The 14,130-nt window shown below is 34.9% G+C and overlaps 3 protein-coding genes across 8 annotated transcripts; 2 read left to right on the top strand and 1 right to left on the bottom strand.

Annotated features, from left to right (window-relative positions):
* Positions 1-1,121: 1,121 nt before the first annotated feature.
* On the bottom strand, positions 1,122-3,699 carry LOC107958228 (uncharacterized). The gene is made up of 3 exons (XM_016893922.2): positions 2,862-3,699; positions 2,665-2,765; positions 1,122-1,968 (listed from the first exon to the last, which is right to left on the bottom strand). Exons 1-3 carry the CDS (start codon positions 3,365-3,367, stop codon positions 1,298-1,300), a joined length of 1,278 nt encoding a protein of 425 aa, XP_016749411.1. The 5' UTR covers positions 3,368-3,699; the 3' UTR covers positions 1,122-1,297.
* Positions 3,700-7,274: 3,575 nt separating this feature from the next.
* LOC107958229 (tRNA (adenine(58)-N(1))-methyltransferase non-catalytic subunit trm6) lies at positions 7,275-13,363 on the top strand. 6 transcript variants are annotated; one of them, XM_041113778.1, is made up of 16 exons: positions 7,315-7,552; positions 7,631-7,758; positions 7,850-7,970; positions 8,059-8,140; positions 8,289-8,359; positions 8,466-8,507; positions 8,601-8,725; positions 8,914-9,007; positions 9,189-9,291; positions 9,371-9,549; positions 9,638-9,743; positions 9,931-10,017; positions 10,096-11,107; positions 11,379-11,494; positions 11,825-12,231; positions 12,315-13,363. In XM_041113778.1, the coding sequence occupies exons 1-13, from the start codon at positions 7,428-7,430 to the stop codon at positions 10,192-10,194; spliced, it is 1,362 nt and encodes a 453-aa protein (XP_040969712.1). In that variant the 5' UTR covers positions 7,315-7,427; the 3' UTR covers positions 10,195-11,107; positions 11,379-11,494; positions 11,825-12,231; positions 12,315-13,363. The 6 variants fall into 6 exon arrangements, with proteins under 6 accessions (XP_016749412.1, XP_040969712.1, XP_040969714.1 ...); XM_041113780.1 differs by having other exon boundaries at positions 11,891-12,231; XM_041113777.1 differs by having other exon boundaries at positions 10,096-11,494; positions 11,891-12,231.
* Positions 11,905-12,899, top strand: LOC107958230 (L10-interacting MYB domain-containing protein). Its single transcript, XM_041111886.1, has 2 exons — positions 11,905-12,231; positions 12,315-12,899. The coding sequence occupies exons 1-2, from the start codon at positions 11,905-11,907 to the stop codon at positions 12,897-12,899; spliced, it is 912 nt and encodes a 303-aa protein (XP_040967820.1).
* Positions 13,364-14,130: the final 767 nt, after the last annotated feature.

Below are 14,130 nucleotides of genomic sequence, written 5' to 3' on the forward strand. Positions count from 1 at the left end.
TTGATTAGGAACCTTGAGCAATCATCAACAATTCGATAGAGCCAGCCTGGTGGCATTTCCATTGGTGTTTGCTTACGATGGAATCATAAAAGGATAATAATTTCTAATATTGCGATGAAATATTTTTCATTGAAAATAAAACGAACCATTCGATATTAGCAAACTTTACATTGAAATTAGCTTTGATTTTGACTGTTAGGAAACTTCCTATGACTAAAGCATGGATGACCCGAAACTTGAAATACAGTTTTTAATATGGTGCAAGATTTTTCTGTAATCTCAACGAAGATTACATTAATTAAGTAATACGGTTTACGGAAGTCTTATAGCATTTTAGTATAATTTAAACCAAAACATTAAAATATAAAATCCAAACACTTAAAACAAGAAGAAAGCAATGAATGTGCATATGCAATGGTGTCTGCTGCAATTATAAAATGCCCACATTGTACTTTGTTACAGAAACCCTTCATCCACCCTTCAGTTCTCGTCTCAGCCAGGCAGGCTGCCTTGGCCTTTTGTTTGGTTTAGTCGCATGGTCAAAAGTCCACCAAGATCCCCGCACTTCCCCTTCACAATTATTCCAAGATAAGCTCACGTGAGTGGGTGGGTGGGTGAGTGTTCATAATTCTGCTCCAACTCCCTTCAAAATCATCTGCCTTTCGTTTTAATTCGAGATAATCTTGAGTTCATTGAAGCTCTGGAAATTTTGTGATTCTATTTTTAAATTAAAATCTCGTTGACTTAAAAGAATCTTAAAATGATATATACATCCAAATTATCCCGATCTTGTGTGGTGGTAGATACTACTTTAATCAGATTGTGGGGTAAAATACGGCATGGGTGTTATTATACGAATTATTTATGGTACCACTGCTCCACTAAGAAAGCACAATGTTGTAGGTGAGCGAATTGACGGTGAAAGGTGCGCATTGAAGATGACAACCCCTCCAAAAACAAAAGGTAAATAGAAATGTCCCCTTGCTATTTGCTTTGTAAATTTCTTACACATAATTCCTACCTGTCTTCATCATAAACGAGCAATCAATGATTTCGATGTCTTTAATTTAAACATTCATCCAACAAAATTAATTTTTTAGATTTATCAGCCATGCATGCGGTAACAAACATTAAAATCCAATTTATTTAATAAAAAAAAAGAAGAAGAACAAAACAAACCAAGGCTTTGATCGCATGTGCCATGACGTAAGATCAAAATATATGTACACGGTTAAGGTGGATCGTTTGATTTTCGTAATTATGTGAAATTGATGTTGATATTTGGCTGTCAGCTGAGTCAAGATTCATGGGCTTTGTAAATGACTACGAAACAAGGAAGGATAGCCCTTGGATTGAAAACAACCAACTCCTCCAGATTGGAGTAGACCCCGGCGTACGCCGCTAGAGAATCGTATAAGCCAGTCGCAGCCGCTACGCCGCCGCTATTATCCTCCTCAAACGGCGGCGCATCTTCCGACACTCGCTTCACCCTCCCTGCGATCACACGGCAAACCAGCATGGCCCTGCGTCCGTCCGTACATTTAAGTGAGTCGTGGGCCCTCCCGCTACTAGCCGTTGTGCAAACCCCTTTGAATTCTGCGGCCGCCGCGACTCCTCCACCTTTTTTCTGGAACCCTTGTTTGATTATGGTGCAGACGCCGCAGCCGGGGATGGAACCGCACAAGCTGGACGAGCCGCGCGCTCCGAGGGAGCACGACAATGTGGTGCAGTGGAACCGGAGGAGTTCGTTGCCATCAGCCGCACACCTGGCGTTCTTTCTGGTGCTGTTGAGAGCAAGTGTTTTCACTGCGTCGCGACAGTCCTCAAACCGTTGGATGGTGCGTTGGGTATTGTGGACTTTCAGTATCCGTTCGATCTTACAGATTGGACTGTCCTTCTTTAACCAGCTCGATTTGAAGATAATTTCCACAATGTTTCGGCCCGAATCGTCTGGGCCCAACTCCGAAACTGCAGCACCAAAAGCATCAAATCAAATGCATTAATGGGAATATTAATTCGACTTGTCGTGGTCGGTGGGGTCAGGGTCCTCACAAACCGTGCAAATTTAGCCTCACAAGTAGGGTTAGTATTGCACTAATGAAAAGGCACCACGTTTACTATAAATATTTAAAGTGACAGCTGTGATATTTAACATAAGTTGGTAAAAGGGTGGGGGCTACAGTTAATAAGTGTTAAAAGCAGTTGTAAATTAAGCATCAGAACATGATTAGTCAAAATTTGGCAAAGTGAAAATAAAGTGGTAATGAAATAATTAATAAAACCATTTGACTGTAATAAGTGGTCGTTAATAATATTGTGTACTTGTTTTCTTTCGGATAAAGAGAAAAAATGTGTACTTTTTTAGACAAAAAAAAAAAGAAGTTCCTACCTTTGGATTATTTCGAGTTTAATAGTCGAGACAAAATGAAGCGAAAAACATGGAGAATTAGCTTTTCTGTGTTGTAATAAGTTCAAACAATTTGATATTAAAAGATTAAAAAAAGCGGTCATACAATCAAGTAAATAGTAGTTTTTCAAAAATAACTTTTGTTGTTAAAGGAAATTATTGTACAGTACTTGGGGAAAATAATAGTGTGTAAGGTCTAAAATTAGAAGAGAAGCTTAAGAGTAAATTATACTCCATAGATATAGAAATTAATGTACCTGCATGACGAACAGCTTGATGGAGCTCCAAACTTTCAATCTTTGGGAATACCTCTCCGCACTGTGAGCAGGCAGATATAGTTGTTCTTGAGGATGGATACCTGATCATTTCATTTTTTTTCAAGTAAAGAAGCAAATTTTATTTTTTGGAAAAAAATAAGAAAAAACAAATTGAGTTAAACTATATGTTAATATACCTGCTGGGGTCAACGATCATACGACACTCGTAACACCCAGAAAGTTTCCTGAATTGCATAGCTCTTGATGAAGATGACGTCGTGTAAGTCGTGCTGCTGTTGTTGGATCTTGTTGACCCTGACAATGACCGCGTTGACGAGCTATTCGCGGCTTTGCGTCTCAGCAGCCCAGTTTCTTGACCCACGGTGCTACTCTCAGGCGAGTTGTCGGCTCTGTGAACAACCCTGGTGTTGCCGTGAACGACGTCCTTGAAGCTACAGATGGATTTGCAAGAGGAACCCAGCTTCGAGTAGCCGTGATGATGAGGCAGCTGGTTATTCTTCGAAGGGTCATGAACTTTCGACCCTTCGATCTGTTTGCAACTGAGCAGATTCTTGATTTGGTCCCATGAAGATGGTTGCTTTTCCTTTTGCTTTTTCACCGGGTTTCTTCTTCCACGCTTGGACGGCTGTTCCACTTTCATGGGTTCGGCCGCCGGCTCCGGTAAAAATGTGAGTAGAGCCATTAAAAAAAAAACAAAGCAATAGGAGACAATGATAATAAAAAGGAAAAGTAGGAGCAGATTTAGCTCTCTCTTTTATAAAAGATGAGAGCTTTTGAGAAAACTTGGAGAAGTGAGTTAGTTTTATTTTTTGGGGGTGGGCAAATGGAGAGGGATCCGAGACGGGTAATACGGGCTAAAGACGGAGGAAGCATAGTGAGGATGGTGGGAGTGGGGTCTCAGCTTATTTATTGCATTTACGTTTCTTCACTTTATGATTTAACTCCCTCCCCTACTTTCGTACTTTTGGACCACTTAATATAAATCCCGACGTTAATACAAAAACTAGTTTCATTTCATCAAACGGCTAACCACAGCTTGAGTCAATGATGCATCCATTTTCATGGTAGTATTCTTTTAACAAGCACTTAAGTTTTCTTTGTTCTCGTTTTTCCTTTTAACGATAATTTTGGATTAAATGGTGAGGTTAATAGCCCGGACCGTGTTAAAATAATAATAAGGGAGAAATGGAAGGTGAATAATGAGGTTATTTAGTGTATGATAATAAATAATATTATTAATATTGAAAGTGGGATCCAGAGATTCTAAAAATTAGCAAAAGAAAAAAGTGCATGAACTAAAGAGAACATCATATACGACACACAGAAAGAATAGGGAACTCTCTGCGCCTAATTTGCATCTTCCCAATGTCTCTTGGCTAAATTGCCAATTTGACATATCCCTTCCCTCGTGGTGCACAATAAAATATAAACAACCTGCTCCATGTAATATCCACCTAACAAGGCTTGAGCTGGTCATGACTACAAATGTCTATCTCTATCCCATTTTCAACGAATCCAAGATGGATGAGCTAGGTTATATAACTTGCCATCACTAGGTAGCCCCAGGCGTCAACACATATGCTCCACAGCCAGGCAGTAGGGCTCACCAGTTGACTCACTCACGAAGAATGTTGATCGTGGAACTGATGAGTTCTGGTGTAAGTTTATTTGTTCTTTTGGTGTTGAACCCTACTTGCTTTCGATACCTCGAAATGAGTGATGACTAAGTTCAGTCTGCAGTACTGGCAGTGTAGGGCTCAGCAAGATTAGTCATGTACGAGCTCTTTTTCCCCAAAAATGTAATACCTTTTGCGCATAAATTTTGTTTATGTGCTCTAATTTAATAAATTTTAGTTATTCTACTTTCGGAAATTTAATTAATTATATTCTTTTAATTATGAGTATTAAGTGAAAGTTATGAATTTTGTTTGTAACTTAACAAATTACCACAAGTTGATTAATTTTAATTAATTATATTCTTTAATTTAATTTAATGTAATTTTAATTTAACCTTAATTTATAGAAGAATCTAGTTAGGCACTAATTATGATAAAAATGTTTATGTGCGGAAAAATGATATAGTTCACGTATCATTTTATAGATTAAGCCTAATTTAAATTAAGGGTAAACTGTTTAGTTAGTCATCCAATTTTTAGGACATTTTTATTTTGGTCACTAAAAATAAAATCCTTATAATTTTGTCACCCAACTTTAAGGCACTTTCATTTTGGTTACCCAATGATTAAATCTCTAACAATGGTTAACTGTACATGCCACATTATGTTTACACTTTCATTTTAGTCACCTAACTTCTGCATCGCTTTCATTCTGGTCACCAACAAAATATATTTTTTAAATATTGGTTGGGTTAAAAAAAGGTATATACTAAAATAATACATTAAAAAATTGTCAATTTGTACTTGTTTACTTACTTGCCGAAAATTCTAATTTTTTTTTCAATATTTAAATTTGAAAATTCAGAACACAAAAATCAAATAAATAAATTGTTGAAAACTTTTATCCCTTAATTGTGTCAAATGTTTTGTTACTATAATACTGAACTTACTTAATTTAAATAATTTAATCTTCTTCTAAGATTTAAAATTTTATTTTATGTTTTTAAAGTAAAATAAACTCGAATAACTCATATTTTAAAATTAAAATTTAGAAGGAGATTTAATTAATTTAATTTCAATATTATAATAGTAAACAATTGGTTGACATTATTAATGGATCATAAAAAAATTCAACAATTTATTTAATTTGTTTTGATGTTTGAAATTTAAAAATTCAATATTAAAAAATAGAATTTTTGACAATGGGATAAAAAAATTTGACAAATTGACATTTTAGTTTTACTTCTTTTTTACTTTAATCTTATATTTTTTTACCCCAATCAATATTTAAAAAAGATATTTGTTGGGTAACCAAAATGAAAGTGTAAAAATGATGCAGTGCGTACCATTAACCACCATTAGTGATTTAATGCTTGGTGATTAATGAAAACACCTTAAAAGTTGGGTGACCAACTATCTAGTTTACCCTTAAATTATCAAATGTAGCGGTTACCATTTGGGTAAATGATAAAATTTTAAAATTAAAAAAAAAAAGGTAAAAAGACTTCTCTAGTTAGTCTCAATTTTGATATTGAACAAATTGGTCCCTCTAAAAAAGCAGAGCAATTTAGCCCCTAACAATATTGAAAGTGAGCAATTAAGAACAACTAATAATTGTGTTAGAAATTTCCATCAAATTATCCTACTTTTTGTTCTCGTAATTATAAATTTAACCCTCAATTTTTACGTATTCTGTCAAATTAATCTTGACTCCAAAAAGTAGGATAATTGGGTGGAAAAAGTTAACGTTGACATTAATTATCTTTATCTGTTTAGTTTTAAATTTGGTAGTGACTAAATTACTCTATTTTTTTTTAGGACTCAGTTTTCAGTTTACTTAATATCAGAATTGAGAATAACTAGAGAATTTTTTTTTAACAAAAGATATAAAACTAAAAATAACCAATTTAAAATATAAGAAATTGGTATCCATTTAGCCTTCTTAGTTAGACAAATCCTGGAGGTAGTGTGAAAAGAAACCATCCATTTTCATCCACAAGAAAATGGTGTGTGCAACCAAACAAAGCTACAGTGTTTCTTCGGATATTATCATGGGAACCTTTGATTTCAAACAAACAAACAAACATAAACCAACTAATAAATCTCACATGAAAGTTATTAATAATAAAAAAAATGATTCTTTGCAAGTAACGCTGAAACATTACTACATTATAGTTCATAGGTAACTTGAATATATATATATTAATTTTAATATATAAAATACAATTCAACTTATATATTTATTCATCTAAGTTTTAGTTCTATATTTCATTTATTATGTGACCACAAATTACTTACCAGATATGAGATTTAGAACAATATCTTAATTATTATTATTATATTGGGTAGTAATGAGAAGTTTATACGTATGTTCTACACTGTTATATCTTAAAAATTAATGAAAAATATCCCAATTTTGTAAGAAAAAAAAAAGAAACTTCCAATATTAAATTACAAGTGCAAGCTACAGAGATTTAAAAAAAATAAATTAATGGCTAAGAAGCTGAAGCTATAATAATGCAAGAGGGTTAGTAAATCTAGCACAAAAACCCATGTGCAACTTGTGGGGGTTAATTGGCTCATATGAGTTGGCCGACCATGTTCCCCTCTCACATTTGGAGACAGATAAAAAACCTAGAACAAAAACTAAAGTTACAAGGATTGCGGTTGTCGTGATGTTTCACGGAGACATCCTCTCACTACTCTGTTTTTCACAGTGTGAGAACAAGAAGCTGACTTCACAGCTGATCTCATGTTTTGTCTGCCGTTTGAAAATTGGAATAATTCAAAACTGTGTTCGGTATTTAACTATTAACCCAATCCAATAGGATGTCAAAAATCATCAAACGCAAGAGACTGTTAAAATGGGCTTGGTTTCATGGTCCATTTTGAACATTCCCTTTGTTTTACGGTTTGGGCTAAGCCCAAGGATTCAGATCCAAGAGAAACAAAACATTCCTCGTTGCTCTGTTGTGGCGGTTTAAACTTTTTAATCTTAAACCCTAGACGTTAAGATTTTATGCTTTTAAGTGAACTGAAGTTGTTTCAGATTCTTGTTCGTAAAGTGCAATTTTTTTAACACTCTGCGGAATAAGACCAAATATTTTGTTCAATAAAGGATCTAACATGTCCGAAAATAAACCTGAATCGGGTCCAACTGTAAATCCTAGAGTAACCTGGGAAGGTTGCAGCGTATTGCTCGACATTAACGATGGCGATCGTCTTGTTTTCGCTCGTCTCTCTGCCGGCTCGTAAGCTCCTATTTCTCCTAACAGTTCGCTTTACTGGTTATCAAAATTTATTTTTTATGCCGTTTAAAACTGTTTCAGGACCTTGAAAATTGGGAATAAGACATTCTCTTTGCAGCCATTGATTGGATGTCCCTTTGGGTCTCTGTTTCAAGTTGAAAGCGGAAAGGAAAAGCCTTACCTTTCCCGCTTTATTCCACCCACCGAAGGTTTAATTTTTTTTCCTTGAAAGCTTATTTTTTGTGGCTTAATTGATTTCAAGTTCATTCTAGATGATACTCTTTTGGTGTATTTTTGCAGAGAATAATGTTCAAGATGAAGGAGGTTGTCAATTACAAGAAGAATCCCGTGACAACCGAGCAATAATTGATAATAATCAAGCTCAAAGCCTCACCGGTGATGATATAGATGCAATGCGGAGGTGCTAGACTTTGTGTTTTTTGTGGTTATTTATAGCCTTTTTTGTGAACACTATTTTTCATTGGTTGCTTTTTTCTCTTATGATGCAGACAGGGGGCAACGGGGAATGAAATTGTTGAGGCCCTCATTGCTAACAGTGCAACTTTCGATAAGAAAACACAATTCTCACAAGTTAGTTAATTTCACACTTAAGAGTCTGACATTTATTTATGGTTCACAATCTCGAATATAATAAGCTGGTTTGGGTAGACAAATGAAAGAGCAAGAGGAGAAAAAGAATGAAAAGGTAACATAAGTGTTTTTGTGTTTGTATCCGTAGGAAAAATATAGGCTTAAGAAGCAAAAGAAATATGCGCCCAGAGTGCTTCTTAGACGACCATTTTCTAGAAGGTATGTCAATGATTCTATATCCGAGCTGCTTTTTCGGGATGTGGTTTTTAAATGGTTTTTATCTCAATGCTTGCTGACTTTTGTTTTGCTACTACTGTTGTATCAGTATATGTGAGGCATACTTTAAGAAATATCCAGCTCGAATTGGGTAATCATCATATTGTGTTAACTGTGTTTTTGATCATTTTTTTCTGCAGACATCGACTAGAAATAATTTGTAATCTCCTTTCCTATGATTCAGATTTTTGCGAGTGGATACTTTATCTTTGTTGCTATCAATGGCTAATGTTACTGCAAACTCGGATGTCCTTGTCCTGGATATGGTTGGTGGACTTGTTACTGGTGTTGTGGCAGAGCGTTTAGGAGGTATGATACATGTTTTGTTTTTAAGAGTTATTTGATATTGTAACTGAATCAACAAGACCTATAATTAATACGGCCAGTGTAACATTTCTAACAAAATATAGTGGTATTTTAAATATTTTAAATGTTCTCAAGTATCTATGGAAGAGTAATGTTGGAACCATTGTCTCACAATACCTTTTGGCGAACAGGTTCAGGTAGTGTGTGCAATACTTATCTTGGGGGGACACCGTATCCTATGGAGATAATAAGGATGTTCAACTTCAATAATGAAATTTGCAAGAGGTATGCTGCTATTTTTTGAGTTTCCTAACTTTACAAGAAATATCATATTATAAACTCAAGTAAAAGCTGGGCACTGTAATCTCATTTTCAAGGAGGATTACATGGAGCTCAGGTATAAATACAGAGTTATGTTCTTGAATCATGCCATGCAATAATTACTCTCTCTTCTTATTTGTTTCAGAGTTTTGCGGTGTTCAGTCAATGACCTTTGTGCAGTCCAAAATGAAACCAGTGAGCAAGTCAGCCAACGTGAAGATGTCTGTACTATGGAGAGTCAATCTGATGTTAGTCATGCTCCCTTGCGATTAAGTTTATTCTTTTTTTCTGAATCACCCTGAATGTATTGTGATGCTTTATTTATAGGAGAAAACATCCTTATCAGTTAGCACCGAAGAGGTTCATCTTTCATCCAAGAATGGTTTTTTGGATCTTGTTCCTGAGAATGAACTTTCTACCACAGGCAAAACTTGCAAAGCCCCAAAAGCTGGAGAAAAAGCACCAAAAGAAGCCATTCAATCATGGAAAGAAAATGGTTTCTCCAGGTAATCTACAGAAGTTCAACAATTGCTGTATTAATATTAGAATAATATATATATATCCATAATCCTAAAATCCAAAGTGTTTGTGTAGCCTAATTATAGCTGCACCGGAGCAGGATGCCTGGATCTTAGTTAAGGATTTGCTGCCCCTTCTAACATACTCAGCTCCTTTTGCAATCTATCACCAGTATCTGCAGGTTCAGTTTCATCCCTTGTTACTGCTCTAAATTTTGGAAGGAACCAAGTTTAGACGTCTATTTTTTCTATAAAACTAGTAGTTGAGTTGGTAGTTTTGAACGATCTTTTGTATTTCTGTTGTTAAAAATGTGGAACCAATCATTCCCCTAGAAAACTAACTCGATCAAACTATACGTTTAAATGCAGCCTCTTGCAAAATGCATGCGCAATCTACAACTTGAGAAAATGGCAATTGGGTTACAACTTTCAGAACCTTGGTTACGGGAATATCAGGTCTTCTTCTTATTCCTCTTTATAAACTTGTAGAATATGTAATGCTTTATTTATGAGAATAACATGATTATCATGCAGGTACTTCCATCAAGAACCCATCCCTGCATGCAGATGAGTGGATCAGGCGGCTACATCCTAAGTGGTACTCGGGCATATTCTAATACAAGTCAATCCTAGCTCCTAAATTTTAATAAAGGAAAATTATTGTGTATTAGTAACCCAAAATGGTCGCCTAAAACCAAATTTATCATGTGTATAACTTGGATCATTATTTTATATGGTTTTCTTTGGTGTTGCTACTTAGGTTTCGATTTATAACAAACCTTTATTTATGCTATTGTGGTAAATGTTAAATGTAAACTATTTATTCCAAATGGAATTTTATTAACTGCTCAATTTCAGTAAACTTTTTTTATTATTTAATTTAATCTGAAGCAGCTCAAACATCATACTAAGCTCATGCATCGTTTAATGTCATACTTGAAGTAAGATTGTTGTGTTGACAATTTGATTTAATCTTCTAGTATTACAGTTCTTATTTAAAATATCAAAAGAAAAGGTAAATTATAAAATTGGTTATTTATGTTTACGCTCTTTTTAACTCCTATTATAAATTAATAAATTAAGAAATAACAGTAGCGGCAATCGAATATGTTTATCTAATCGTATCTAATCAGCAATCATTGAAAGAGTTTTATGCAAGACCTTTGATATCTACTCTCTATTAATGTTGGCACGGTTCTTGAATTCGCATATGTTAACATAAATTGATACTACTAATGTAGCAATTTTTAAAGTTGGGTGAGGAAATCTTGAATTTACACAAGCATATACTACTAAATTTGTAGTTCATCCCAAGAAAATCATAATTAGAGTTGTAATGGGCTTGAAATATTTGTTGAAATGAGTCAGAGAAACGAAGCCCTTTGGAACTTGGAAGAGCCCAATAAGCAAACAAAAAGAAAGATTACTGAATCGTCTTTCTTCCAGAAAAATAAAGGAAGTCTTCTGGGTTTTCTTCTTCTCATTCTTCATTTTAGGTTTTGCGATGAACCGGTAACTGCCAGATTCATTGAATTGAGTTTGTCAGGTAATATTACAGAGCTTCTTGTGCATCGCTTTTCTTTTCAATTTCATGATTGAAGTTATTGATAAATCAATTTGGGTTTTGGGTTTGTAACTGATCTCAAAACTAACGACATACTAGTGAACAAGTATTGGTGAGTAAAATCTGTACGGGTTTGACTTGATATGTAGTTTTACAAATGGTTGTTCTATAATCTAAGTTAATCACAGTTTGTCCATCATTTTCAATATCTCTCTATTCCTTTTTTCCCCATTGGTATTCTTCGTGATTTTAGTGTTAGAAACATCATCCAAAGTCGTTAGAAGGTCGTGATGTTGATTAACTTGACTGTAAGCTGTAAAAGAACGGTGGCAGACTGGCAGTAACTGAAGACTATGCTTGTTCCAATAGGTATTAAACTGCTTATTTGATTCCTATTTACCGGGTGACATTAGCTGAAAATCAGATGCATTTTATTTATCATTTTCTCAATTTTTTTTTTTTGGCTTTTGAGGGGACTTACAATTATATATACATGATAAATTGTAGTGCTTTTAGGCTCGCTATTACAATATGATCCCCCCCACCCAAAAAAAAACAAAAAAATTGTTTAACATTTACTAGAATATTAACATATTTCTTTCTAAAAGGGTACATAAATATTAGGTAGCATTATTTTTTGCTTAAAATTTCTCAATGACTAGCGAACCACCATTTTGTTCATCAATGTGAATCGGTAAGTATGGAGATTGTTTCTGGCAACCAGCCAAGCACCGGCAATGAATTGAAACTTTATGGCATTATCAGTGAGGTAGTTGTAGATGGATCATGAAGCCAGTCAGCCGAAACAGGAGCGCTCAAGAACAAGGTGGACTGCGTCCCTTGATAGGATATTTGCAGACTTGGTAGTGAAGCAAATTCAATTGGGAAACAGGCCAAACAATGTTTTTGACAAGAAAACGTGGAATATCATACGTGATGAATTCAACGAGCAAACAGATCTTAACTTCAATAACAATCAGTTGAGAAAGCACCTGGATGTTCTGAGAATACGTTTCTATAACCTCAAGTCAGCTTATGATCAAAATGACTTTGCATCCATGGAGGACTCTTGTTGCATTGGGTTTGACCTGTGGGAAGGCATTGGGGTAAATTTCCTCTCAATGTAATGAATGTTTGTTTCTGACACTTTTACTGTATGTTCCTGAGACATTGTGTTTATACTTTACAGGCACAGCCTAGGCCTGAGCCAATCAAAATCAAGGACTGCCCCATTTATGAGCAACTATGTACAATATTTACTGATTCATCTGCTGATGGGAAGTATGCCCAATCAAGTCACTTTGAGGGACTAGAAAAGGCTGTTGGAAATGATACCAGTGCCTTAACTTCATGCCCAGATGATAATCTACCCACCTCAAGGTTAACCCAAAGCGGTTCATTGTCTGAAAAGTTGACTAAGAGTATTGCAGAGAGAAAAAGAAGACGACCATCTGAGGCACAATCTTGTTTGGATCAGAGCAGAAAGGATGAAGAAACCTCTGAGACTATGGCTGGAGCCTTGTTAGATATGGTTGCGGCTTGGAGGTCAAGGAGTACAATTGCCACAAAACGAAGTGATGAGAAATTTAGCATAACTAATTGCATTAAAGCATTGGATGAGATTGAAGACATTGAAGAGTGGCTCTATTTTGCATCTCTTGACCTCTTCGAAGATCCCACCCTAAGGAAAACCTTTATCTCTTTAGAAGGTGGCAAGATTAGGCTGACATGGTTGCAAGAGAAGTGTGAGAAACCTGCAATGACCTGTGTCTGAGTTAAAGGGTGAACCTTTGGCTGCTTTGTAAGTGCTAGGGTCTTGACTGCAATTGTTTAATCTTAGGGAGCTAGTTTGGTCAAACATTAGTTACATAGTACAGATTGATAGATGAGATGTTCTAGCTGTAGGGTTACCGATGTTCACAGGCACGTGTATATTTATGTAAGTTTGCAGATAGTGGAATCGTCCTTTTGCATGGGGTTACAACTGCACGTATGTGCATTCATTTGGTTAATGGTGACCACAGTTCATCTTCCTCAAACCAGTTTGGATCTGGTTGCCCCTTCTCCCAAGGGAGAGAGCTCGTCAGACTCGAGAATCAGCTGAAGGGTGGCTTCTCTTCTTTATATGAAAGCAACTAAAAACAGAGGAAACGTCATTAGAAAAGGTTAAAGAATCCTCTAAGTCCCACAACTCTTTGTATATTTGGAATTTAATCTCTTATTTTTCATATTTCAAAATTTAGGTCTAATTGCTAACGCCCTCAAATTCTTCTGTTAAATTCGTGTCTGTGATCTTTTTTTTTTGTGAAAAATTACTTAAGTTACCATATACCAAAAAAATTGTTGTAACAAACTTAAATTTAGCAGAAAAGTTTCAACTGTGTTCACAATTAGGACTTGCATTTCTAAATATGAAAAGTTAAAGGGCTAAATCCCTTGAAAAGTATTTTGGGGACTGAACGCAAAATACAAATAAAAACAAATGTCAAATTCTATAAAAGGTCCCTTGGTAGATTTAGTTTATGTAGTAAAATTGAATTAGTTCTAGTCTCTTTTGGCATCAAATAATTTGAATGATATGACATACACACTTTGGTCAGATAATTTTTTTTGCATGAAAAGTATAATATTTATCTAATTATAAAAAAAAAGTTGATGTTTATATGTCATGTCATTGTATATTTAGAAAAAATAAGAATCAGATTTAATTAAATGATGAAATTAATGAACAAGAAAAAGAAATGATTAAATTATAATAAAAAATAAAACTACTAAAAACATATAGTATAGGAACTTTCTATAAAATTTGCCCAAAACAAATATAATTTTAATTTTCGGAAATCCTTTTGACTTTGGAGGCCCAGTTGGAGGCTGGTAATGGGGCTTGCTAATTTGGCAACCCAAAATTCTTCGAAGCCTCACCCACTTCCAAAGCCAACAACCTCCATCATCTGTTTCTGATTGGCTATTTGTAGGGTAAAGTGTCTCAGAAGCATAAACATAAT

Source organism: Gossypium hirsutum, chromosome A05, assembly GCF_007990345.1.
Source record: "Gossypium hirsutum isolate 1008001.06 chromosome A05, Gossypium_hirsutum_v2.1, whole genome shotgun sequence".
Taxonomy (NCBI): Eukaryota; Viridiplantae; Streptophyta; class Magnoliopsida; order Malvales; family Malvaceae; genus Gossypium; species Gossypium hirsutum.